Raw genomic sequence first — 27,441 nt, 5'->3', positions numbered from 1 at the left:
TGTGACACCAAAGGGGCTATCCCTCTGACTCACTCAGGACATGCAGAGTGAAAAAGGGGGATAACTAAGTGCTATTAACCACCGACACAGGGACCCTTGCTCGAACCGCATTTCAAGCATTGGGGTAAAAATTGCCGTAATGTATATTGGGGACATCGCGGCCCCCCTGTGTTGGGTAGGGACAGGACAGAGATGGTAAATACCCTTCTCAACTGGGAAAACCCACGGGGAGGGGCAACTCCACCCCCACACCGGACAACCCAGAAATGCATAATGGATGATCTAATGTGAGATAGAGACAAATGTAAAACAGTAGTAAATCTCAAGGCTCCACCTAGAAATGGCCAAGAGACCATTGGCCAAATCAGGTGGTAATGAGGTAACAAACGGTCACATACAAATGTGTGTATATACAAATGTCTAAATATCTAAAAAAAAAAAAAAAAACCCTTTGGGTAATATATCTCATGTCTCGTACTTATTAGCAACCCAAGGGTTCACAAAGGATACCCCATGGGGCAGAGAGGTCAGAACGATAATAAGGGTGTTCAGGCCTGAAATCATGGACAAGGTCAAAGAAGACAAAAGGTGACCTTTAGTCGGTTTTACCTGAACTAAAGCCATCCAAAAAGGGCCTGAAGCTCTGTTTCATTTAAACCAGGGGGGTGGTGACCCTAAGGCGCCTGATCCAGCGCAATTCTTGCTGGAGCAGGACCTTGTTCCAGTCACCCCCCCTAATTGGTATATGGAGTCTATCCAGGACTGTGAAATTACCTTTGGGCATCCTGTAATTGTGTTTGGCTACATGCCTACCAAGTGGTAGGTAGAGATTGCCAATGCCCATGCTGTGCATATGTTTTTCAACTCTTGGCAAATTCTTGTTGGGTTTTCCCAACATAGAAGGCCCCACATTGGCATTGCATCAGATACACGACTCCCCGTGTCCTACAACTGGCAAATCGACGTAGCTGGAAATTTTCCCCATTGGGTAATAATACCGTAGTTCTCCTTCCGATAACTCCGCACTGTTAACAAGACCCACACGGGTATGTGCCCCAAGTTTTACAGGGGTCTCTTCTTGCACTTCCCTTGTATTCATTCTGTGTGAGCATGTTCCCAATGGAACCTGATTTTTTTTATAGGCGATTTGGGGTCTAGATCTAACTAAACTGCCCACGATTGGATCCTCCGTGAGGATTGACCAGTGCTTGGAGATGATCTTCCTTATTTTGTTATGTTCATTGGAGAATCTCATAATGATTCTGGTCGTTGTGTCTTCTTTCTTTGGATCTTTTTTCTTGAAAATTATGTTTCCCTCCCCGTTGGGAAGGGTATTTACCCTCTGTCCTGTCCCTACCCGACACGGGGGGGGGGGGGGGGCGCGATGTCCCCAATATACATCGCTGTAATTTTTACCCCAATGCTTGAAATGTGGTTCGAGCAGGGGTCCCTGTGTCGGTGGTTATTAGCCCTTAGTTATCCCCCTTTTTCACTCTGCATGTCTTGAGTGAGTCAGAGAGCTAGCCCCTTTTGGTGTCACAGGCCCTGGTTAACTACCCCGCATAGGTATATTCCACCTTCCACCCCCTGCAGGCCGTTCCGCTAACTAGGACTCACTATCCTGTTAAGCGGTCCTTTGGGCTTATTTTTCCATCCATGGGGTGTAGGGATGTTTTCCTTTTAATGAGGACACCGCTTCCATGTCGCCAATGACGGCCGTTTGATTCGGTTGTTACCGCATTAGTATTTCCAACTATGGGCACGGCCCCTTTCCATCATGGTGGCCGGCCTATCCAGGCTGCTGTGCGTCGCCTTGACGCACGTCGCCGCTGCGCGCATGCACTGTGCCAGCAGCGCCGTCTTGTGTCATGGGGACGCTCGGCGTCACCACGTTGGAAGGCCCTGTCGGCGGTGATTCTAGGTGTGCCGCGTCATTGGCTGACGCAGCGGCCCATCCCCGTCCACACCACACAAAAAGGACGTCAGAGACAGCAAATGGAGTCACTCCTCACTCGGTTACCAACCGAGGGGCATCAGGGTACACAGACTGCTCCAGGCTAATCGGACCTATACTCTCTACTGAAAGTAAGTGTTTTTATCTTACACCCTGTTCTATACAGGCATCAAATACTTGATGCTGGAACGCTAATACTTAGATTGTAACCTCATATCCAGCCGTCTTGTAGAGGACATAGGACATTGTTAACCCATGGAGGATTAGGACCTCTTACCCTGACATTGGAAATACAATTAACCCACAAAGTGCATTTGGAGGTTGTAAGTGATGTGTCAGCCTTAATATGCGAGAATATTATATATATATATATATATATATATATATATATATATATATATATATATATATATATATATATATATATATATATATATATATATATATATCTTTACATAGCTTATAACATTGCTGCTTTGATTTTCCTTAGACTGTGATACATTTCCCTGAAGACTTTTCTTTGAAATAAGCATGTCGAAACACGTTGAAACTCTACTACTCGATACCACGGTTTCTTGTCTGTGCTGACTGTATCGTGTAGTGTGATATATCACTTTCTTCCAATTTTCTTCCATATGCGAATGCACTCTTAATAATTTTGTAATGTAATATCCTTATCAAATTCTATTTTTTTGTATTTATGTAATTGAAATTCAGATTTGCAATAAATATATTTTTATCTAAATTTATAGTTCTCATTGCCTTAAAAATCCCTTTAGAGGTTTACGCAGTTCTTTCAGTGATCTCTGTCATGTCAGTAGTAGCCCATCCCCCCTACAGTTAGAACACACTCAGGGAATACAGTTAAACCTCTTGATCGCTCTCTAGTGTTTAACCCCTTCCCTGCCAGTGACATTTATACAGTAATCAGTGGCTATTTTTAGCTCTGATTGCTGTATAAATGTCAATGGTCCCAAAATAGTGTCAAAAGCGTCCGATCTTTCCGTCGCAATGTTGCAGTCTTGATAAAGATCGAGGATCACCGCCATTACTAGTAAAAAAAAAAATTATAACAAAAATGCCATAAATCTATCCCCTATTTTGTAGACGCTACAACTTTTGCGCAAACCAATCAATATACACTTATTGTGATTTTTACCAAAAATATATAGAAGAATACATATTGGCCTAAACTGAGGTGTTTTTTTTATTTTTGGGGGATATTTATTATAGCAAAAAGTAGAAAATATTGTTTTTTTCAAAATTGTTGTCTTTTTTTGTTTATAGCGCAAAAAGTAAAAACCGCAGAGGGGATCAAATACCACCAAAAGAAATATCTATTTGTGGGAAAAAAGGATGTCAATTTTGCTTGGGTACAGTGTCGCTCGATCACGCAATTGTCAGTAAAAGCGACGCAGTGCTGTATCACAAAAAATGCTCTGGTCATTAAGGGGGTAAAACCTTCCCTGCCCGCAGACCCCCACAACCACCAGCCACAGGGATGAGGCCATTGTCTCCTCAAGATTCATACCAGACTCAAAGGGCCTGGTATGGTCAGATCAAAGTCAGATCCCATTCATTGAAGTCGCATGGACGTCGGACATGAAGTCATAGGGCAAAGTCGGATCGGAAGTCGTCCGTCTTCCATGTCAGAGCAGTGTGAACCTGGCCTAAATCAGCAGTGACAATGCTAATAGCTATGTGCCCTGCAGCATTTTCAAATTCCACTGTAGTGCAAGCAGGAACATCCTATATGAGATTGAAAAGCTGCTCTGAATTCAGAAGCAGTGCAGCACTGTTGCCACACTAATAACAGGAAACTGCATTAGGTGGACTTTACTGGCAGTCCCAACAGGTATTTGGGGAATTTTGCAGGGGGATGAACAGAAAACTGTGCAGATAAACTTAAAGTGTTACTAAACCCAGGACTCTGCATTCACTATATCTGGTCTCCCACAGTACACGGAACATGTAAATGCAATTATTTGTTAATATAAAATGCTAATCCGATCATGTGAATAGCAAAAAATAAATATGATTTATTTTTGTGAATGACAGCGCTGCTCTTCAGCCACCTTGATTCACAACACAAGCATTACTGCAATCATCTCCTCCAAATTAGCTGGCAGCTTGTGTTATGAATAATGGTGGTGGGAGAGCAGTCATTCACGAAAACACAAGCCAACAAACAAAAAAAAAAACTGGCATCTACTACATTTATCTGGGAGAGACTAGTGTAAAAGCTGCTGGTTTGTGCTGCTGTCAGCTTGTGTTTGAGGAATGGCAGCGCTGCTCTCCATCTGCCATCATTCATAATGCAAGCTGCCAGTTATGACTAGCATTCTCTGAACTGGCAGCAGCTGGAGAGTGTGAGGTAATTTTTTTCTTCTCATCAATATTTTTTATTAATTTTTCAAGAAAACAGTCAGTCACACTTCGTGGATGCAGCCGCTTAAAATCTTGAAACAAAGAACATTTATCTCAGCCAACATGGCAGATTAAAAGGTCAGACATATGGGGGGGTCAATTACGCAAGTACAAGGCACTTATTTAGGTAAGCAACATCAGTAGTATGATTGCATAATAAAAAGGTAAAGAATGCCATATAATGGGTATTTGGGCATCCTGGAACCTAAGGTGGGTAACAGGAGGTCCACAGTCCACAACTGAGTTCAAAGGCACAAAAGGATCTTGAGTCAAGGATTTTTGTACAAGTAATGTTGTTGGGTAGTGGTCAGTTTTTTCACACTACATGGGCAGCAGAGGAGGGACAAGGCTTAACAGCAAGAAGGGCTGCATATGTATCTCCTCCTCTGTTCGCTGTCATTCAGCAGTCCATCGTCTTTCTCAAGAGAAATTGGATAGCGGTGCAGGGAGAGGGGCAAGCTATCTGACCATACAGCTTAGCAACCCCTGAATACATTTTTAATAGGGACAAGTGCTATATGCACTGGGTCCCCTGGGGGTTTAACTTCTAATCAGACTTCCTCTTTAATAAACCAGCCCTACTGTGCTATGATTCTACTGTTCAGCGTTACAATAGAATTGGGCACATATAAAATGAAAACAATCTTTTAAATGTCATAACCTCCCAAAGCTTTGCTGAACACAAACTTCAGAAGTAATAAAAAGATTACTTTATACAGTGTAATGAAGAAGCATCTGTATATGTGAAGACTTAACTTACAATTCTGCCAGAGCCTCCAGAAGTATTCTGTTGTTTGGGTCTTTGCTCAAATGCCCCTTTAAAGCTTTTACTATGGTTTTGTTATTGTACAGGTCTCCAGGCCATTCTCTTATTAGTGTTGCGAATCCCTGTAAAAAATGAGAGAGATATCTTTTTATAAAAAGGTTCGTGGCCTAGAGCTGGTTGTATAAAACATTTCAATATAACAAAACTTTCACAGGTAGGGAATTTGCAACATTACAGTAACACAGACTTATGGTCTGCATTTAAACAGACATTCTGCTCCTGGAATTCCAGTTATCGATTTAAAAAAAAGTAGTAAAGTAATGAAGTAGTGACTTACTCCCCACTTTTGCAACGGATGTAACCTCTTTACAGTTCCCTGTACACATTTCAAAGAAAACACTTTGCTCGTGTTATTCTCAGCTGCTGGTTCCAGGTTCAGTGTTACTTCCCCTGAACTTCCAGGTATGGGGAGCAGAGAAACTATGATAGTGCAGGAAGTCGAAAGAGGGGGGGGGGGGGGGGAGAGCAGGGGGTACCTTCCCGAGACTCTGGTGCTGTAGATGTAAACAGCTTGATCTGAGCTGCCAGGTGTGTGCGCCCATACAACCCTGGAAGGAGACGGTAACACCAGAGAAAGAAACCAGGAAGGGGGCATATTGACAAAAGGCATTTCCAGCAATAGCAGGTCTAAAAGTAAAACTATAGATAAAACTTATTCTAAACTTTTGGATAGAGCAAGGGAGGGTTATAACTCCTGTGGGGTTTATTTTTTGCCCTCCTTGTCCCACTGGGGAGATTTCCCTTTACTCCTGTCACATAGCTAAAAAAAGGAAGCGAGAGGAATTTACAGCAAAAGTAAGGTCACCAGAACTAGTGTCCCCATTGGAAGATTTCCCCTCTATTACTCTTCTGGGGACAACCCAAAATTTGGGATTTTCTTTTACTTTCAATGATAATGGTAACCAGGACAGATAGAGAGGGTGAATCGCCATAAAGGGGACACAGACAGCAATTAAAACTGACAGGTGTTCAAAAAAGTCTCCCCTCTAACTAAAACTGAAACAAAAAGTTCTGCCTTTAGTTATATTTAGGAAGATAGAATGATAGAATAGATGTAAACAGCACTTTTCTCTAAGGCTTAATAACTCATTCAGACTTCTGTAGTGAAACAGCACACTTTCAGATGCAAACATTTAGTGTGGTGATAGTGAACAGTGCACCTAAGGTGCTGCACACAGGAGTTGGGGAATGCATTATCATAGGACACTACATGAACCTGCAGAAATTTGAACTGTAAAGTGCAGTGGACAGGTGCAGTATATTTCACTGCAGTAAACACATTTAAACAAGGTCCTAAAGAGAACCTGTGGCAAGTCGTTTTAATATTATCCAAGTATATTTTTAACAAGTAAAAGAGTTTAAGCCAAATTGAAGTTTTGGATCTGTAATGTAGTCAGGCCTAATACACAGTAATCAATTTGTATGCTTTTTTTTATATCTATGTACTATTGTGCTACAGCTATGGTTAAAATGTGCTGGCAGCAAGCTAGATATCCAGACACCTGCTAAACACAGAGAACGGCAGTCTGAATCTTCAGTGGTATGACACCCCCCTCCAATTAGCATAATTCTTGCTCCCTGAGCAGCACAGTTAGTTGAAGAACTGTGCAGGGAAGGTGTTGAACCATTGTTTTGAGCATCCGTTAGGATCTGTAGCATATTTTAAGCCTAGCGTGTAGAACAGTAGTACATAAAAAAACAAAAAAAACGCCACAATGTTTAAATTCAGGCTTCCTTGACCTGAGTGGCTGCAGTTTCTAGATACCAATGCATCTCAAAGTTCACAAAATTCTCGCAGTAGCTCAGCTTAACCTGCTACAAACAGAGACTTGGAAGCCTCTTAATCTTTGGCAAAATAGCCAAGAGCACATGCACAAAGGAACCCTTGCTTGCAGTGTTTAATAAACCTCCACGCAGTACTAAACCCAATAACAAAATTTTTTTAAATTTTTAGATGTTGTGGCTGCATTGGTTGTCTTCCGTTATTTTATATTTTTTTCATAAATTTTTATTGAAGCAAACAAGAGAACATGTAAGGCACATGTTAGACAGTTATGTATCAAAGCGAATAGATTACAAAATATTGTAGGAAAAGACAAGACAAAATACGCCTGTAAAATAAGTTATATGATTTCCATTTCTCTTTGATTTACATCTTATAAGATGTGGATTACAGCTGAGAAATAAAAACAACCCTATAGGAGGTATTAATAAAATATATATTAACGTTCATTTATTCATTTTCTAGCTATATAGGGTGCTATTAGTGTCCATGACGAGGGGAAAAAAAAAAAAAAAAGGGAGGTGAGGGAAAATGGGGGGGGGGGGGGGGGAGGGACGCCCGCATCCCCTCTCCCCGCACATAGAGCTTATGATGTTATTACTTATATTCTGAGTTATCAGGTGCTCTTTTAAAGCGTTGCCAGCAGTGCCATGTTTGACAGAATTTAGAGATCTTTTCATGTGAGATGCTGATAAGCTCTTGTATTTTTTCCATATTGTTTAGTCTGTAAACCCATTCCTTTTTCATTGGTAAAAACGCCAGTGGTTTGGTACGCAAAGTCTGGCACGCAATGTCTGGCAGCATTGATCATAAACATTGCTAGCGACTTAAGATAATATTTCTTTGGGATGGAGGTATGATGAAGCAGATATTGAGCAGGAGGGAATTCAATGTTATCTGATGTAACTTGTAGTATGGTCTCGTGTACAATTTTTCAGAATAATTGGTTTTTGGGGCAAGACCACCAAATGTGGAGCATTGACTCATCAGGAGCATCACAACGTCAACATTTATTCGGAGTTGAGTTTGAGATTTTGTTTAGGAGGGCGGGGGTCCTGTACCATCTAGTGAGAACTTTGAAACAGCATTCTTGAGTGGCGACATTAATGGTGCATACACACTGACTTTTCTACCGGACTTGTCCGACAGACGCCGATGGACCAAATCCGGCGGACAATCCAATCATGTGTGGGCTTCACCGGACCTTCAGCTGACTTTTCCAGTCGCAAATCTGACAGACTTTATATTTGGAACATGCTTCAAATCTTTACGTCGTAACTCCGCCGGACCCAGAAATCCGCTCGTCTATATGTTAGTTCGACAGACAAAAACAGACGCTAGGGCAGCTATTGGCTACTGGCCATCGACTTCCTTATTTTAGTCCGGTCGGACTTTGGTGTGATCGTGTGTAGGCAAGTCCGGTCAAAGTCCGACAAAAGTCAGTTGAAAGTCTGTTCAACAGGCTGTCGGACTTTTGTAGCTGAAAAGTCCGACCGTGTGTACGTGGCATTAGGGGTCCCTTTTGTATATAGGTGCAAATGGATTTCCATTCAGAGGCTGAGAAACGTATATTTAGGTTATTTTCCCATGCTGTGAATGCGGGAGAAGAGAAAGCTAAGCCCTCCTCAAAGAGAGGAGGATACATGATATAAGATGCCTTTGGGGTGACTTTTTGGAACATAGCGTCTCCAGTGTCATTGGTGGCTTTTTCCAATGGTGAGCAATATCCCGTCTGGACAGGAAGTGTTTCACCTGCATATATGTCCAGAATAGACAGATAGAGTGTGGGGCTAGTGGTGCGTTGAGAGCCTCCCAGGATAGGAGAGAACCTCCCTGGTAAAAGTGAGTTGCTAAGATATCTCTATATGGTCAGATCCTCTGTAGAAAGTCATCATTTGCGCCAGGGGAAAATTCTGGATTTGAGCGCAGAGGGGTAAGCGGACTAATCCAGGGAGTTGGGTTTGAGATCATGTTTGTGCGTTTGAAGACTTCCAAGGAAGGGCCGATGAGCAGGTGAAGTTTGATCTTGGGGGGAATGTGCTGTGGGTGTACCCATGATAGGGTTCTCAGACAGAGCGGGGTCATTGTGTGTTCTGATGTGACCCAGTCTGACTTTATGGTGAATATTCCAGTCGACTATTCGGGTGAGGTGTGTGGCCCAATATCGGTGTAAGTCTGGAAGAGCTATTTCCCCTTTATTTTTTGGTGGAGTTAGTCTAATTTAATTCTGGGGGCTTTGCCTCTCCATATGAAGGTTGTGCAAGCTTGACGAAATTTAAAAAGGAATGCAGAAGGCGAATAGGTATTGTCTGCATCGCATAAAGGAAGCAGGGAAGAATTGTCATTTTAAGTAGAGAAGCTCTGCCGAACCATGAGACGTTAAGAGTGTTCCAGCGTTTCAGGTCCTCTCTAGTTTCCTTTAGGATAGAGGTAAAATTGTGTTGGTAGAGATCTGATAGAGATTTGGGGATTTCAATTCCCAGATAGGTTATTGTCTCCTTGGCCCAGGAGAAGGAGAAATTGTTTTTGCATAGAGTGACCATGTCGGGGGGGGGGGGGGTAGAGATATGTTAAGGGCATTTGATTTTGAATGGTTTATTTTTAGATTGGAGAGCAGCTGGAATTGTTCTAGGTCTTTAAGTAAATCGGGCAGGGATAAGTGGTTCCGATAAAAAGAGAAGAAGGTCAGCAGTAAAAGCAGCAAGTTTATATGATTGGTCCCTAATGTTGATGCCTCTAATGTCAGGGTTTAAATGTATTCTATTTAGTAATGGTTCCAGAGTGAGGACAAATAGTAGTGGGGATAAAAGGGCATCCTTGTCCAGTTCCATTGTGTAAATGAAAGGCGTTCGATAGGTGGCTGTTAACTCGAATCCTAGCTGTAGGATTAGAATATAGGGCTTTTATGTATGCTCTAATTGAGGCAGGAAGTCCAATGGAAGAGAGGACAGCATCCATATAATCCCAGGCCACTCTGTCGAATGCCTTTTTGGCGTCTAGGGATAGGAAGAAGCCTTGTTTTGCATTAGACGTAAGCCAGTGATGGATGTTAAGGGCTTTTATTGTGTTATCCCTACCCTCTCTACCCGGGATAAAGTCAACCATACCACCCCTCTCCTCTTTATACCCTACCCGGAATAAAGCCGACTTGGTCCAGCAAGATTAGGGAAGGGAAAAGTGGAAGAAGTAATTTTGCTAGTACCTTACCATAGATTTTGACATCTACGTTTATCGGAGATATTGGGCGGTAATTTGTGACAAGTGTGTTGTCTTTTCCTTCTTTTGGGATCACAGCAATGTGTGCTTCTAGGAGTTGGGAAGAGGGTAATGTGTCGGATTGGAATGTACGAAAAGCTGAGAGAAATCTGTGTTTAAACACATCTGTAAACGTTTTATAAACTATTGTAATGGTAAGCCATCTGGGCCTGGAGCTTTACCAACTTTCATATCTTTAAGTGCTTTTTCAAATTCTTCTTCTGAGATGGGCGAGTCGAGTTTTCAGACGGCTTCTGATGAAATAGGCAAAGGGCCATAGTTTTTAAGGAAGTCTTGGATCAGTTTTGATCTCCTTTCGGAGCCAGTAGCACATTTGGGATTGGAGGGAATGTTGTAAAGAGAATGGTAATATTGTTCAAATTGGGTAGCTATGTCTTTGTTAGAGGAATGTGTTGTACCATGCTTGTCCTTTATATGGTGTACAGTGGCATTGTTTTTCTTGTTCTGTATAGCTTTTGCAAGAAGTTTCCCACATTTGTTCCCCTGTTCATAAAAGATTTTATGTCTTAAAATGTATTGTCTTTTTGTTTTCAGGTTTAGTTCCTCTTGGAGGCGTTGCTTGGTATAGGTCAGTTCCTGATAGGTAGTGGAGGCCATGGTTCATTATTGTGTTGCTTCTAGTGCGTGGATACATGACAAAAAAAAGTGTTGACATTTTAGGTTGTTTTTTTTAAATTTTAGATGCTTTTTTTTATAAAGTCACCTAGAGTTACACATTTATGAGATGTTTCAGAATTGTCGTTTAAAAGAGAAATATTCCTGAATGCATGCTTTAAAACGTTGGGTGTCGACAGGGTTTTTAAGTAGGGAGGTATTAAAGCGGGGTTCCACCCAAATTTTGAACAATATCTGTATGTATTCTCTTCCTTGCCTAGATGCTGACATGCCATTTAAAAAAAATTTAAATCGCCGTAATTACCTTTTATTTTTCTATTCTTCTTTGCACTTCCTGGTTCTCCTCCCGTGGGAGTAGGCGTGTTTCCAGCCTCTCCCAGACTCCTGGGAGCTAGTCTCAGGCTTCCCAGGATGCCACTGAGCATGTGCAGGAACGAGCGGTGAATGCTGGGAGCACAGCATTCACCACATCCAGGAAATAAATGCTTGTGGGCTTCAAATGCCCACAATGAAGATGGAAACCGCCTGCAGTGAATAATATAAGTTATTCTTTCCGACGAAATCTGACACAGGCGGACATATTACACACAATATGTGAGTATGTAATGCTGAGAAGAAAAGTTTGTGAATGAACTAAAAAAAAAAAAAAAACACGATAGATAGGTGGACCCCCGCTTTAAGCTTCCAGGTTTTGGTTCTAGAGGTGGTTTCTGGAAACACCAAGTTAATGGTGATCAGTGTTGCCAACCTACCAGATTGAAATTTACTGACCCGACACCCAAAAAGTTTTTACTGCCATTTCCAAAAGTTACAAAATTAAAGTGTTAAGTGCAAATGTTTGTATTTAGGCTACAAACAAGTACAATATGCAATTAGCAATTTGATTTAAGGTAGATATTAGGGCAAAAAACATATTTCTCATTTTATTTTCGCTATAGTAAGTAAGTAGCTCAGTGACAGGACTCAGGAGGGCAAGAAATTAGAATAGGAAGAAACACACAAAGTTGACTCTCACAGGGACAATGACAGAAGTGTGCAGCAGCAGATGATGCGGACTTCTCACCGGCACGACATGTCCCCATCCTGAGTCACAGGGATAGTCTCTCTCCAAGCCAGGTGGTTCCTTCAGTCCACTCCAGTCTAAACAGCACTGACAGTCCTGCTCCCGACCTGCCCTGCAGACCCACACACGAGGTTCTGGCCGTTCTGCTTGGCTCCCTTGCACCATGACATCACACGACACTCTCGGGCACCGCCTCCACCAGAGCTACCCGAACAGACTTTAGCAGGCACTCGGATGGTCTTGGCCGGCTCTGGAACGAGCCAAACATCACAGCCATATTTTTTTACTGACAACTTTTTCCTTTTACTGGCAGGAGAAAATTGCCTGTTTTACACCGGCTGCCAGTAAAAATACTGACGGTTGGCAACACTGATGGTGGTTGGATGGTGGTCGATAAAAAGCATGGGTTCTATTGTGGCCTTATGTAGGAAGGTTAGGTCAGGTTGGGATACAAAAGTCAAGTTGGGAATATTTTTTATGTAGGGGTGAGAAGTATGTGTAATCTTTCTCTTGGGGATATAGAGTTCTCCAGGCATCGTGAAGCAAGAGGTTTTGAAGTTGGAGTTTGATTTGTTTAAGAGCTTTGTATGGCAGGGCAAAGGTGTCCGAGGACGTGTCTAGAAGTGGATTTAGTGGGACGTTGAAGTCGCCCTCGAGAATAAGGATCCCTGCTGAAAGGGAGATTAATAAATCCCCTATTTGGCAGAAAAAGGATACTTGCTTAGTGTTCGGAGAATAAAAGTTTGCGATTGTGATGGGGCGCGAGACAATTTTTCCTTTGAGAAAAATATATCTACCTGCTTCATCAATCATAGAGTCAATCAGTTCAAAAGGAGTGCATTTAGAAATTAGGAGACACCCTTAGTTTTAGAATCTGCGTTAGATGCATGGTAAGCGTTTGGATATTCTTTATCAGTGAGTTTAGGAATTTTGCCTGTCAGGAATTGAGTCTCCAGTATACATACAATGTCAGCTTTAAGCTTGTGGAATTGTCTGAGATATTGAGATCGTTTCTCAGGAATGTTTAGGCCATTGGCGTTGTCGGATACTAGTATTAATGAAAGAGGAGAGGTAGAAGGGTTCTGGGAGGCCATAATGGAATTTTCGAAGTATGACCTATCAGGTAAATGGAGGAAGAGGCAGAGTATGGGACTGTGTTGATGGGTGAGTGGGAGTAAAAGGTAAGTATTTTATTGTGCAGGGAGAAAAGGAGGGCAGGATGGGAGAACAAAAAAAAAAAAAAAAAAAAAAAAAAAAAAAAGAAGGTGGGGGGGAGGGAAGGGTAGAAGTTATGAGAAGTAGTGGGGTGAATCATCAGAGGTAGAAATAGGCCTGCTAGTCTACCTAATGTTAAGAGAGGGGGTGGAATCCAGTGTCAGGAGGAAGAAGAGGTTTCCTTCTGTGTTGGAGCAGTTTCTAGGCGAGTCAAAAGAAGAACCTGCTAGTTTGGGGCTTGGTATATTGATCTAAGTAGGGACAGTCAGTAGGGTTTGTTAGGAATGGTTGGTGAGGGAGTACGGTATACTCCAGTCCTGATGTATACCCCGAGTATAATGCCGCGTACACACGACAAGTTAAGCCGTCGGAATAAACTGACAGAATTCCATTCAAGCGGTCTTGCCTACACACGGTCAACCCAAAGTCCGACCGCCCAGAATGTGGCGACGTACAACACTTACGACTAGGCTAGAAAAAGGAAGTTCAATAACCAGCAGCCAATAGCTTACGCCTCGTACTTGCTTTAGAGCATGCGTCGTTTTTGGTCCGTCGGACCAGCATACAGACGATCAGTTTTCCCGATTGGAATTGGGTCCTTCGGAAATATTTAGAACATGTTCCATTTCTAGGTCCGTCAGATTAAAAAAAAAAAAACATTTCGAGGCAGCCTACACACGATCTGTATATACGATGAAAAGCTTCCGTCTGACTTTTTCTGTCGGACATTCCGCTCGTGTGTACGCAGCATTAGATGGGAAATGAATAGCAGCTAGTCGGGTGTGTGGAAAGTGACATGGTAGGATGTGATCTTCGTAAGTAACAGGATGTGGGTATATTGTGAGACTGGTAGTGTGGTTGTTTTGTTTGTTATTGTTTTTTTTTGTATTGCTGTTTAGTAGGCGTTAGATAAGATGGGGTGCACTAGATCCCGTAACAAATAACTACAAGGTTAGTTAAACTATATTGAGAAAGCAGATAAATATACGTAACTTCTTATAAGTAAATTGTGTTATAAACAGTGCAATGTTAGAGTTTGCTCCGGCCAGGTATGGTTAAATCATAACGAGTGTGAGCTAATTGTACTGAGCTAAACCTTGTACCAATTTACAATATGCTGAATTGTACGAGACATCAGTCTAACCTCTTGAACTAATAACAGGAAAAACATTGTATATGTCAGGTATGACATGGCCTCACAGACTTTATTAGCCTACCGCAGGAGTTATGAGTAATTAAAAATAGTGGGGAGATTCTAGAACAAAACAAGGAGTTTTCCGGGAAAGGGTTGCCAGTGTAAGGGGAGGGTTAGAGAGAGCTTGCTAGGACGGTAGTATTGTATGGTTCTCTCTATTTTTTTCCCCCTCTTTGACCATTATCCTTGGGTCCATTATGAACTTATATTGGTCTTATAGGGAATACATTCAACTCCAACATGGGGAAAAAGGTCCGGAAGCAAGAGGCAAGCTTTTGATTTAATTGTGAACATATTTACAAGATGTTGGCAGACAATAGGATGGCTTAAGCCATCATGGAATTCAGATATAATAATCTAACATAAAACCGGTACCTGCGATAAGGAATAGTATCTAGTCATAATGTCTTATTTCGTTATTGCACAGGATGCAATTTGAATAGGCAAGCTTGACTCATTGTATTGGTAACGTAAAGTATGAAAGCAAAATGAAAAACTGCAAAACAAGAAAGTTTCCACTCAATGGTCAAGGTGCTATGATCTAACAGTCACTGAGGGAGCGTGAGTGAACGTTTAGGGATAGGAATTGTCAACCACAGTAGTGAAATATAAGAACTCACTTATAACTGGAACAGAACTAGACCAATGTTTGGATATTACTCGAAAGTCTAAGTGATCATGTGGTGCTTCTTTAAGAGAGTATTCTTCCTGGGTAACTGAAGGAAAAAAAGGACTTCGAAATAACGGTTAAACAGACATGAAAATAGTCAGAGCATGTGGGATTTGTACCCCTGCAGAGGAGATTGTGGAATAGGAGAACTTGAGGGATAGGGCAGCGGCCCTCCTGTAGTCATCCGGCAATGGGATTCCAATGTGGGGAGTAGAGATATGTTGTAGTGGAATGCTCAGGTATCCATGCAATCTCTTCTTCTGGGTGGGGAGAAACCAGGGCTCCTTGGGGCTTCATCTTGCTGATTTTGGGAGTGAGTTGAGGAAGAGTGACTTCTGCGGCGGCGGCAAATCCCCCTGTCTTTGTGCTCTTGTTGTGCAGTTGTTTGATACTTCAATCCACGCTTCCGAGATGGAAAAATTCAAGTTAGACTTACCGGTAACTTGTTTTCCTTGAGTCTTTCAGGACAGCACTTGAGAGAGTGACTCCTCCCCTTGCCAACAGGAAACACCTCTTCCACCAAACTTTAAAAGGAGGCTCCTTTCCACACATTGTCAGTAGTAGTAGAGAACCTCCGGCCCCAAACTGGAACACATAATCGAGATATGATTAGTCACAGTATATATATGTAAAAACAATAGGGCGGGATGCTGCTGTCCTGAAAGACTCAAGGAAAACAAGTTACCGGTAAGTCTAACTTGAATTTTCCCTTATCGTCTTTCAGGACAGCACTTGAGAGGATAATAGAGACTTACCCCCCTAGGGAGGGACCACAGCCTGCAGAACCTTTCTGCCAAAAGCCTGATCACCTGCTGATAGGAGATCCAGTCTGTAATGACGGACAAACGTTAAGTAGCTTGACCACGTAGCCGCCTTACAAATCTGATCTGGGGTGGCACCAGCTCTTTCTGCCCATGTAGTGGCCTGCGCTCTTGTTGAATGAGCCCTAATTCCCAGCGGGGAAGATAAACCCATTTGAGAATAGGCTACAGAAATAGCTGTCTTAAGCCATCTAGCCAATGATGCTTTTGATGCTTGTTGGCCTTTCTTGTTTCCAGAAAAAAGAACAAATAATGAATCTGAAACTCTAAACCCTCCTGTTACTTCCAAATACTGTAATAGGATACGTCTTACGTCTAAATTGTGAAACTGCTCTTCCTTTGCACCCGAAGGGTTAGCAGAAAAGGTTGGTAGAGTAATCTCTTGAGACCTGTTACTAAAGCTTGCCACTTTTGGCAAAAACCCCAGATCTACTTTAAAGGACAACTCTATCAGGAAAAACTGACAAAAAAGGCTCTTTTACCGATAGGGCGTGCAGTTCACTAATCCTTCTTGCTGAAGTAATTGCGACCAGAAAAATAGTCTTCAAAGTTAAATTCTTTAGGGATATGGCCTGTAAAGGCTCAAATGGTTCTTTTGCCAGAGCCTGCAGAACCACCGAGAGATCCCAATTTGGGAAATGCTTCACCGGTACCGGTCTCGACCTGGAAAGTGCTTTGAAAAATCTCATGATCAGAGTTTCTGAAGATAAGGATCTCTCCAGATAAACTCCCAAGGCAGCCACCTGCACCTTAAGAGTGCTGACCGCCAGATTCTTGTCTGCACCTTTTTGCAAAAATTCCAGCACTGAAACTAGGTCTTTAACCCCCCTATGTTCTGAATGACAGAAAGAAACATAGACTTTCCATACTTTGGCGTAAATATCCCTGATTACCTCTTTCCTACTGGAAAGCAACGTAGCAGTTAAACGTTCTGAAAAGCCTTTGCTTTTCATTAATTGCTCCTCAGATACCAGGCAGTGAGCTTTAACCTGCCTACCTCTGGATGAAGCACTGGCCCCTGAATCAACAGATCCTGACTGAGCGGGAGATGCCAACATGGTTTGATTGCCAACTGCAGAATTGTGGAAAACCAAGCTCTCTTTGGCCAATATGGAGTAATCAAAATGATTGATACTCTCTCTTTCAGTATTTTCCTCAACACTAGAGGGAATAATCGGAATGGAGGAAAAGCATACCCTAGGTGAAAATCCCACGGATGTGCCAGAGCATCTATCCCCTGAGAGCAAATGTCTCTCTGAAGGGAGAAAAAATTTGGGAGCTGCGTGTTTTGTTTTGAAGCAAACAGATCTACCTGCGGAAGGCCCCAAACACTGGTGATTAATGCAAACACCTTCCTGTTCAGACTCCACTCTGATTCCTGAACTTTTTGTCGGCTCAGATAATCCGCTACTTCGTTCAATGTGCCTTTTAGATGGACTGCGGATAGAGATAGTAAGTGGTTCTCCGCCCACTCCAGAATCTCTACTGACAGTAAGTGAAGGGCCCTGCTTCTTGTGCCTCCCTGTTTGTTCAGGTAGGCTATGGCCGTGCCATTGTCCGACAAAATCTGAACATGGCAACCTATGAGGTTTTGAGAGAAGAAAGCTAATGCTAGGGCAACTGCCTTCAGCTCTCTCCAATTTGAGGATCTTTGGGCCTCGAACTGGGACCATGTTCCCCGCGCTAAGGCTTGACCCATGTGGGCCCCCCATCCCTGCAAACTGGCGTCTGTTGTGACCACTTTCCCGGTCGGAAAAGACCAAAGAAGACCTCTTTGCAGTACCACCTGACTTTTCCACCACCAAAGTGAACGTTTGACTCTGGTGGGAATCTTTACTTTTGTATCCAAACTCTCCGTCCTGTGGTTCCATGTCCTTAGAAGGAACCTCTGGAGGGTCCTGAAATGCAGCCTTGCCCATTGGATGGCTGGCATTGAAGAGGTTAATGTCCCCAGAGCCGACATAACCTTTCGGACTGAAATCAGTTGATTTGTTTGTAGTGCCGTTATTACCCTTTGGACCTTGATCTTTTTCTCTTCTGGGAGAAAAATCTTTTGCTCCACTGAATCTATCAAATAACCCAGAAACAGTACTTGCTGAGCTGGGATGAAATTTGATTTTTGAACATTCACTATCCACCCTAGTGACTCCAAATGACTGCGGGATTTGTTCAAATCCTCCTGCAACTTTTCCCTGGATGGGGCAAAAAAGAGGAGGTCGTCCAGATATGGAATTACTGCAATCCCCTGGAGTCGAAGAGGGGCGAGAGCTTCCGCCATTATCTTCGTAAAAATACGAGAAGCTGACGACAGGCCAAAGGGAAGGGCCCTGAACTGAAGATGTATAATCTCCTTGCCCATATTCACCGCAAACCTCAGGAACTTCTGGGACTGAGGTGCTACAGGAATATGAAGATAAGCATCCCTCAGATCGATTGATGCCATAAAACAATCTTGTCAGAATGTTTCTGACCGTGAAAATTGAGTCCATACAAAACTTTTTGTATAGGACTGACTTGTTCAGGGGTTTTAGGTTGAGGATAAGACGGAAGTTTCCGGATGGTTTTCTTATCAGAAAGATGTGTGAATAGAAACCCTGACCCTGTTCTTCTGGGGATACTGGTATCACTACCCTCTGGTGCCTCAGATCCTTTAAAAGGTTCTTCATGGCCAGAGCCTTTGTTAGATCCCTTGGTAGGTTTGTTACAAAGAATCTTTCTGGCGGGTGATCCGAAAACTCTATCCTGTAACCTTGGGACAGCATGTCCAAAATATATAGACTTTCTGTCATGCTGGCCCAAAGGGGAAGGAAACTTTGAAGCCTTCCCCCCACTGGTACGCACAAGTCATTGTGCTTTACCGGAGGCTGCAGGAGGATGGAAAAGGACATTTCCTTTGCCTTTACCCTTCTGCGATGCCCAATTTTTTCTTTTCTCCTGGGGTTTGGTTTGTTCTTGAGCCCTTTGGGAACGAAAAAAACGTTTAACTGGCTGCTTTTTCTTTTTGATGGGAAAAGACTTTTTTATCAGCAGTTCTATCTAGAACCGCATCTAAATCAGGTCCAAAAAGCAAGTCACCCAGGAACGGTATCCCACACAGCTTGTTTTTGGATGCCGCGTCCCCCGGCCAAGTTTTCAACCACAGAGCCCTTCTGGCTGAGTTGGCTAGGGCAGCAGATCTAGCTGTCATTTTAATTGATTCCGCTGAAGCATCAGATATAAATGCGACAGCGGCAGACAGAGTTGAAAATGAATCCAAAATTTCTTGTTTTGGTGAGTCTGCTGAGATATGGGCCTTAAGTTGCTCTAACCAGAACTCCATATTTCTGGATACCACTGTAGTTGCCATAGTAGGTTTAAGATTTCCCATGATGGATTGCCAAGCCCTCTTTAGTAGCTGGTCCATCCTTTTATCCATGGGATCTCTCAACACCCCCATGTCCTCGAATGCCAAATCTGTAGACCTCGAGACCTGGGAAAACGCGGCATCTAGTTTGGGGTTTTTGTTTCAAACCGCTGCTGGATCTTCATCAAAAGGGAAACGCCTTTTTAAGGCTTTGGGAAAGAAAGGCTTTCTCTCTGGCTCTGCCCACTCTTTCTTAATAGCTTCAGAAATAACAGAATGTACTGGGAAATTGCGATTTTTGTGCTCGCTAAGCCCTGCATACATTTTATCATGCAGAGATAACTCCTTTCTTTCCTCCTCCAGACCCAGTGTGGTATAGATTGCTTTTAACAGGCCATCTACCTGTTCTAAAGACAATTTAAATCTTGAAGGTAAATTTTCTCCTTCCTCACCCTCATCAGAATCCTCAGATTGAGAGGGGGAATGTCCCTCTGGGGTAGGAGATGCCTCAGTCTCCATCGCCGGGACTATAAGTGAGCCTTGGGAGGACTGTGAGGTAGTAGGCTGACTCAGGGATGGGTTTGCTAGGGAAGAGCGAAATGATTGAATAGTCGCATCAAGTTCCTTTTTAACCGATGCAATCAAGTCGCTGCAAGCGGAAGAAGCTTCTTCTTTAACTAGCAAATCAATACAAGCTTGACATAACGTCTTCTTCCATCCTTCAGGTAACTTAGATTTACATGAAGGACATTTTCTTTTTGCCACTGGATCAGAGCTCTTGGCCTGCCATGAGACAAAAGAAGAAACCATCCCAGTGAGACAACCTGTCCTATACCCAAGGATGCTCACCACAGGTGCACAGTATGAGCTAACTGCTTTATGTGCCTAGACAGGCCCCTGCCACCGGGGGGGGGGGGGGGGGGGGAGATAGAGAGAGAGAGACCCCACAGTACAAGGAAGACAGTATACACAACTGCACCTTACCTGGGCCTTGCTGGTGCCTGTGCCTGTCCCACTCGCTGCCATCGATTCCATCGAGGAGCGCTTGCTGTGTTTGTGTGGCTAAACGCCGGTTCCGGACTCCAATAGCGCCAGTGCGCCGGACCACCGCTAAATAAGCACCAGCCCCGTTCCTCCCCTTTCCCTCTGCGATTTCCGGCAGAAATGACGCCGCACGCCTGTTCCGTGGGCGCCGCCCCCTCCGGATGCCTCACTTCCGGCGGATGGAGCCCCGCTGCCATCCCCAAGATGGCGGCGGTGCAATAAGCAACAGGCGGTGGACCTGAGAAAAAAAAAATATAGTAAAACGGCCACCGCCTGTCTTGCTGCCGCCTAGGAGCGATGCCCACGACAGTCGGACTCACCCTGAGCCCATATGAAGAGGGAGAGGGAGCCCAGCCAGCAGCACTTCACCTCAGCTGTGGAATGGGAGGAACAGCTCTCATGAGGTAAAAAAGTGTTTGATGGAAATCCAGGAAACCTGAGCTCCCAGGACAGCACCTGAGAGCCCTGACTTCCCACGAAGTGTTCCCTCCGGAGGAAACACAAAAACTGACAATGTGTGGAAAGGAGCCTCCTTTTAAAGTTTGGTGGAAGAGGTGTTTCCTGTTGGCAAGGGGAGGAGTCACTCTCTCAAGTGCTGTCCTGAAAGACGATAAGGGAAAGGAGCTTTACCAGTCAGAACTTCAATTGCATCAGGGTTGCGGAGGTGTGCAGTGTGACCTCTCCATGTGGCTGATAAGCAGAATGGGAATTTCTATCTGTATGGAATACCTCTGATACGGAGTTGATCCAGTAGCGGGCGAAGTGCTCAACGATGTTGAAGAGTGATATTAGATAGGTCCTGAAATAATTTTATTTCAGACACGTCGAAGAGAACCTGATTCTCTTGCTTTCCTTAGGATCGCCTCTGAGAGGGAAGTTCACACAACAGATAATGTCTTTTGGTGGATCGTTTTCGCGTCCCCTTGGGCGAAGTGCTCTGTGAATCCTCTCCATTTCTATTGGGGAGTCTGCTGGTCTTTCAAGGTGGTCATTAAAAATGCCTGCAGTAGTTTGTTCTAGGAGTGGCTGCTCAATGGTTTCTGGGAGTCCCCTGATTCTAATATTGTGGCAGTGGCCACGGTTATCAAGGTCCTCCAAGTGTCTATGGATCTCTAGGATGTGGGAGAGATTCATATTTCTGTATCTGTCTAATGGCATCAGCATGGCGGGATTAGGTCTGTTCCACTACTCCTATCCGAGCAGCTATGGATTGTATGTCTGCTCGGAGGTCAGTTATAGATGCCGAGAGGGTGGATTTTATGTCTGCTGCGACAAGTTGCAAAGTCTGTGAGGCTAAGAGTTTGTGCAGTGGGCACAGGCAGACTGTCACCCCCCCCTCTGTGAGGATGCAGTGTTGCTTACCGAGCATGGCGGCTCTGTCCCAAAGGCCGTCTGTCCGTCTCCTGCTGCCATTCGGAACATCGCCGGTATGTTACCCGCTGACTGCGGGTGTTGGTCTTTAGGGCTGCGGGTTGTCGGGGCTCCCCCGCCATTCTTCCCCATGGTCTGGCGGCTCGTAGTGTCTCTGAAGCGATGATTAAAGCCCCGTGAAGCAGGAGAACTCAGTTCAAGCGGCCATCTCCAACCAGCGCTAGACCACGCCCACCAACCTCTTGTTATTTTCACCTGGGGATGCTGCCAGTAAGCCTGTTTTTCTAGCTTACTTTACCAGACCAAGCTCTCCAGACAAAGCAGCAGTTAGAAAGTTGAGAAAAGTAATTTACCACTTGCAGGGTGCTTACAATGGCCAGCTTTCATTCATTCATATAAAACATTTATCCTAAAATCAGCTGTAACTGCTTAAAAAATGCTTAAGTTCAGATTTAATTTGTTAGTGTATCTAAATCTTATTTGTTAGTCAAGTCAATCTGAATCTGCTGGTCTAAAACGACTCTTACCAGACTGACAATCCTGCTGTCCAAAGGCGTCTGCTTTACTATTTCATTCAGAACACAGACAACCTAAGTCAGGGAGTGTGTTACTTGATCACTAGGTGAAAAAAAGCCTAATAGAAAACTAATTTAGCCACTACATCTAAGGATTGGTAAACTACAATATATTCCATTTTTTTTTTGCGAAGGAGGGGACCCAAAGAGCCTGGTAGGGATTGGGGGGACCCCACGCTGTGTTTTTTTTTTTCTGAATTTTCCATTACTGGTATTGTTTTGTTTACATTTTAGCTATCAGTAGGGAAGACCGTTGAGGAGTAATCGGTTGTTAAGGATACAGTTAATAACCAGCTATCCTTTACACAGAATTCAAATTGGTCGATCATTTTTTGTGGCCAGGAGAACGCAGCGATTACTGCTAGGGATTATAACTGCTGCTAGCAGTACATTCAACCTGCCCATACATGGTTAGTATCTCAGCTGGTTCCAGCTGAGATACTAACCATGTATGGGCAGGTTGAATGAGCCATCTATGGTCGGCTTGAAAGGATTGTAAAGGCAGAAGGTTTTTGTTTTATCTTAAAGCATTCTATGCATTATGATAAAAAAAACCTTCTGTATGCATCAGCCCCAATACTTACCTGAGGTCCATCTAGATACAGCGTTGTTGTAGAATTGTCTCGGCTGCCTGGAACGTCCATCCTCATTGGCTGAGACAGCAGCATGGCGCCCTTGGCTCACGCTGCTGTCAAAGTCAGTCAGCCAGCCAATCAGGAGAGAAAGGGGGCAGGGCCAGGCTGCAGCTCTGTCTGATAGACATGGGGAGCTGTGGCTCGGGTGCCCCAATAGCAAGCTTCTTGCTGTGGGGGCACTCAGCAGGAGGGAGGGGCCAGAAGAACTGGTGAGGGACCCGCAAAGAGGAGGATCTGGGCTGCTCTTGGCAAATCCACTGCATAGAGCAGGTAAGTATAAAATGTTTGGTATTTTTAATAAGGAATAAAAAAAAAAAGCATGACTTTACAATCACTTTAATTGTTTTATACCTGAATGCATTTCTTGCATCAAGGTAAACAAAGTCCCACTACTTGTTATGCCACCCCCCCCCCCCTTCCTAAACACTAATCTGACTCTTCATACCAATCTAGCACTCTCCTGACTGGAACCAAAGAGGAGGAGGGGGGGCTTTACTGTGTAATATTGTTGCACAGAGCAGGTAAGTAGAACCCCTTTAAAGTGATACTAAAGTCTTGTATAACAAACATTTTATACTTACCTGCTCTGTGCAACAATATTACACAGTAAAGCCCCCCCTCCTCCTCTTTGGTTCCAGTCAGGAGAGTGCTAGATTGGTATGAAGAGTCAGATTAGTGTTTAGGAAGGGGGGGGGGGGGGGGGTGGCATAACAAGTAGTGGGACTTTGTTTACCTTGATGCAAGAAATGCATTCAGGTATAAAACAATTAAAAGGTAGCAGGTAAGTAGAACCCCTTTAAAGTGATACTAAAGTCTTGTATAACAAACATTTTATACTTACCTGCTCTGTGCAGAAGTTTTGCACAGAGCAGCCCAGAACCTCCTCTTTTTGGATCCCTCTTTGGCGCTCCTAGCCCCTCCCTCCTGTTGAGTGCCCTCACAGCAAGCAGCTTGCTATGGGGGCACCTGAGCTGAGCCGCAGCCCTGTGTCTATTCAGACCCCTTTCTTTCCTCATTGGCTCACTGACTGATTGACAGCAGCGGGAGCCAATGGCGCTTCACTGCTGTCTTAGCCAATGATGAGGGAAATTCCCGCACAGCCAAGTCTATTGTGCAACAATGCTGTATCGAGATGGGGCTCAGGTATTAGGGGGCTCCTGCACACAGATGGCTTTTTATCTGAATGCATAGAATGCATTCAGATAAAAAAAAAAAAACCTTCTGCCTTTACAACTACTTTAATATTTTGGACACTTTTTAAAGTGGAGGGCCACCCTGAAAAAAAAAACACATTTGAAAAAAAAAAAAAAAATTAAACTTACCTAAACCCTTGTTGTTAGGCAGTCTTCCTAATCTGCCTCTTCCTATTCCGCGGCGTGTTCTGCTCCTCGGTGAGCGGCCCCATTGTCTTCTGGGAACTGTGTGTTTTCCCAGAACACCACGGGGCCATTCAAAGAGCACCGCACCGCTCCGCTCGTGAGCAGTAGGAAACTGGCAGTGAAGCCGCAAGGCTCCACTGCCTGTTTCCCTTACCTAGGATGGCGGTGCCGAGACCCGAGAGCCGAGGGACAGGTCGGCCTCAGGCGGCCGACATTGCTGGCACTCAGGACAGGTAAGTACTTATTTAAAGTCAGCAGCTACAGTGTTAGTAGCTGCTGACTTTTAATTTTTTTTTTTTTTCAGGGACAGAATCCCGCTTTAAGATACATGATTTCAAAATAAAAATGCAAGGGTCATGAAAATTACATTTTTAGTTTTACAGTAACAAAACCAATCAACACAATTAGATCTAGTGCTAAGTGGACAACACAATAAAACAGCGGTGGTCAACATGTTACATTTAGGGGAACTCAACTGCAGCCCCTGATATCACCAAGAGTCTGCTTATACTACAAGAGACCATCAGTGATGTAGATATGAAATCAAAGATGGTCACAGACTGCATGAAAAAAAAAAAAAAAAAAAAAAATCAGGAGATGAGACTGTGGACATACTAAAGAAGATGATCAGAGACTGCAGGAGATGTTCAGAGATTTCAGATACAGTATACTGCAAGAAATTTCAAACATACTAAAGAGGACGGTCAAAGATTGCAAATATACTACATGTATGCGTGGAGATTGGAGACAACCAACGACTTGGGACATATAACTTGATCACTGTCCTTACCTCTGATAAAAATCAAAGCTCCAACTTCCAATACTGCTTGTGGCCTGAGGACCACAGTGTAAAAACCAAAGAACTGCATTTGGCTGTCAGGCCACAGGTTGGGCGCCAGGGCATTTCAAATGGTGCCTGAAGCAACATATTCCGTGATGTATGCTCATGTGTAAAATGTAGAACAAGATTGGATTGTACAGGAACAAAAAGTCTATTTCTACTTTCACAACTAGTCATATATACTAGCAATTTTTTTTTTTTATTTTAACGTAAACTTTAAAACCTCTATGGTAAGAATAACAAGATCAAAACTACAATTCAGAAATAACAGGGAGTTGAAATCCCATTGATGTGAAGATTCTGCTCCACAGAATTTCCTGTCTGAATAGAAGTCTAAAACCTCTGTGCATTGTAGGTTAAGCAATCAAAATATAATCACAGTTGTGCTCTCAATTGCCGAAGGATCCACAGCTAGTTGGCTGTAAACCCCACTGGCTTTTAATCCACCTGGAAAGAACTCTCGGTATAACAACTAAGCCTCCTACTGAGTTACCCAAGAAACACACATATACAAATAATACAATATAATATATATATATATATATATATATATATATATATATATATATATATATATATATATATATATATATATATATATATATATATATATATATATATATATATATATATATATATATATATATATATAAAAATTATGAAATCAAGGTAAAACATAAAAAGGAAAACTTTATTATTTCACAATGTATAGAAGAATGTGTAAGCTTTAGCATATAAACTAAACAAATAGATCTCTGGACTTTTCAGAGGGATGTAGTTTTAGTGTTCACAGTAAGGAAAGGAAATCATCACAGAAGTAGGCGGTCTACATCTAGCGGTTCACATAACCAGTGTTCTATAAGGACATCTAATACAACCAATACATAGAGACTGTAACTACATGCATACACTGCTTTGTTTCAAAGCTCGATCCTTCTTTACCCTTTTTTTATGCCTTGTATATGAACTATAGGAAACCCCAGGCATTATTAATTCAAAACCTTTCAATGTCTCCAGTCTTCATTGTGTCCATACATGGGTATCTTACTGTTAATGAGATGGCTTCTTAACTTCTCCCAAGGCAATGTAAGTGTTTTTGCCACCGCTTACATGAAGACATTACTAGGAGAAATAAAGGCTGCCTTTGCAAACTTCCTTATGAAAGTACATGATGTTTGGCTGTCTTTGACATTACTGTTCTCTGGGTCACTTACCAGGAACAAGAGAAGACAAAACTCCTGAGCTGCACACTTGCATTACTTGTTTAACCACTTCCCTTCCTTAGGATGTACCTGTACGTCCTCGGGAACAAGTTGTTATACCAGGATACATTTAAATTAAAAAAAAAAAAAAAGTAAAACTTTAAAGCCACCCCCCACATAGGTCCTGCAAGCATATGTATATGGTGATTGCAACACCCATGTGAGGTACCACCGTGAAAGTCAAGAGTAAGAGAAATAACTCTAGGCTTATGTTTCACTCTAAACTGGTAACCTGTAAAAGGCTTTTAAAGTTCCACCTATGGAGATTTTTAGGTACTGCAGTTGCCATTTCATGGGCGTGTTACATTTTAAATCTCGACAGGTTTGGTATATATACTCTGCAACATCATCTTTTATATTTTACAAAAAAAAAAATTGTTTCTGTACACTAAAATTCATGTAAGTGTATTTTTTCCTGAAAATTAGCATTTTAAAAAAGGGTTTGCAAATACTGTGCTACGTAAAAAATTGTTAACAACCAACATTTCTATTTACCAGGGCCTCTACTTTCAGAAAATATATCATGTTTGGGAGTCCTGAGTAATTCTAGCAAAAAAAAAAAAAAAAAAAAAAAAAAAAAAAAAAAAAGAAGATTTTTACATATATGTGAGAAATGTTAAAATTGTTAAGGAACCAAAAGGTATTGGATCAGCATGAAAGACAGGTAATTTTCAAAAACAGAGAACAGCAATGATTGCCTTTATGTCTTCCAACTACATTAATGAAAAACTGCATGGAAATCTAACATTTAAATAGCCTGACTACTTAGCAGTGTAAAATTAGTGAAGAGTGTAAAAACATAATGTAGAATCATTAGATCTGGCCACTGCATATTAAAAGGGCTACCATTAACACTTTAAAGTCAGACCTATATGCAGATAACTGAATGCAGGTAAGGCAGTGAGAGAATCTAACTAAAATTGTAATCAGCCACAGAACCTTTGTAATTTATTTGCGTTTAGTTTGAGGCGGAGTTCCGCCTAAAAAAAATAAAAAAATAAAAAATAAATAAAAAAATAAGTCAGCAGCTACAAATACTGCAGCTGCTGGCTTTTAAAATAAGGACAATTACCTGTCCAGGGCGCCCGCGATGTCCTCACCCATTGCTAGTAAGGGGATCAGGAAGTAAAGCCTTGCGGGTTCACA

The 27,441-nt window shown here is 42.7% G+C and overlaps 1 protein-coding gene across 1 annotated transcript in view; it reads right to left on the bottom strand.

The window, feature by feature from the left end:
• The window catches only part of VPS41 (VPS41 subunit of HOPS complex), a gene marked incomplete in the record, with an annotated part of 438,130 nt that overhangs the window by 142,339 nt on the left and 268,350 nt on the right, over positions 1 to 27,441 (bottom strand). The window contains 1 exon segment of the mRNA XM_073630486.1: positions 5,142 to 5,269. Within this exon segment, the coding sequence (XP_073486587.1) occupies positions 5,142 to 5,269 (128 nt within the window).

This window comes from Aquarana catesbeiana, linkage group LG05 (assembly GCF_042186555.1).
Source record: "Aquarana catesbeiana isolate 2022-GZ linkage group LG05, ASM4218655v1, whole genome shotgun sequence".
Classification (NCBI taxonomy): Eukaryota; Metazoa; Chordata; class Amphibia; order Anura; family Ranidae; genus Aquarana; species Aquarana catesbeiana.
Note: the sequence above shows the minus strand (reverse complement) of the source record. Positions and strands in the feature narration are given on the sequence as shown.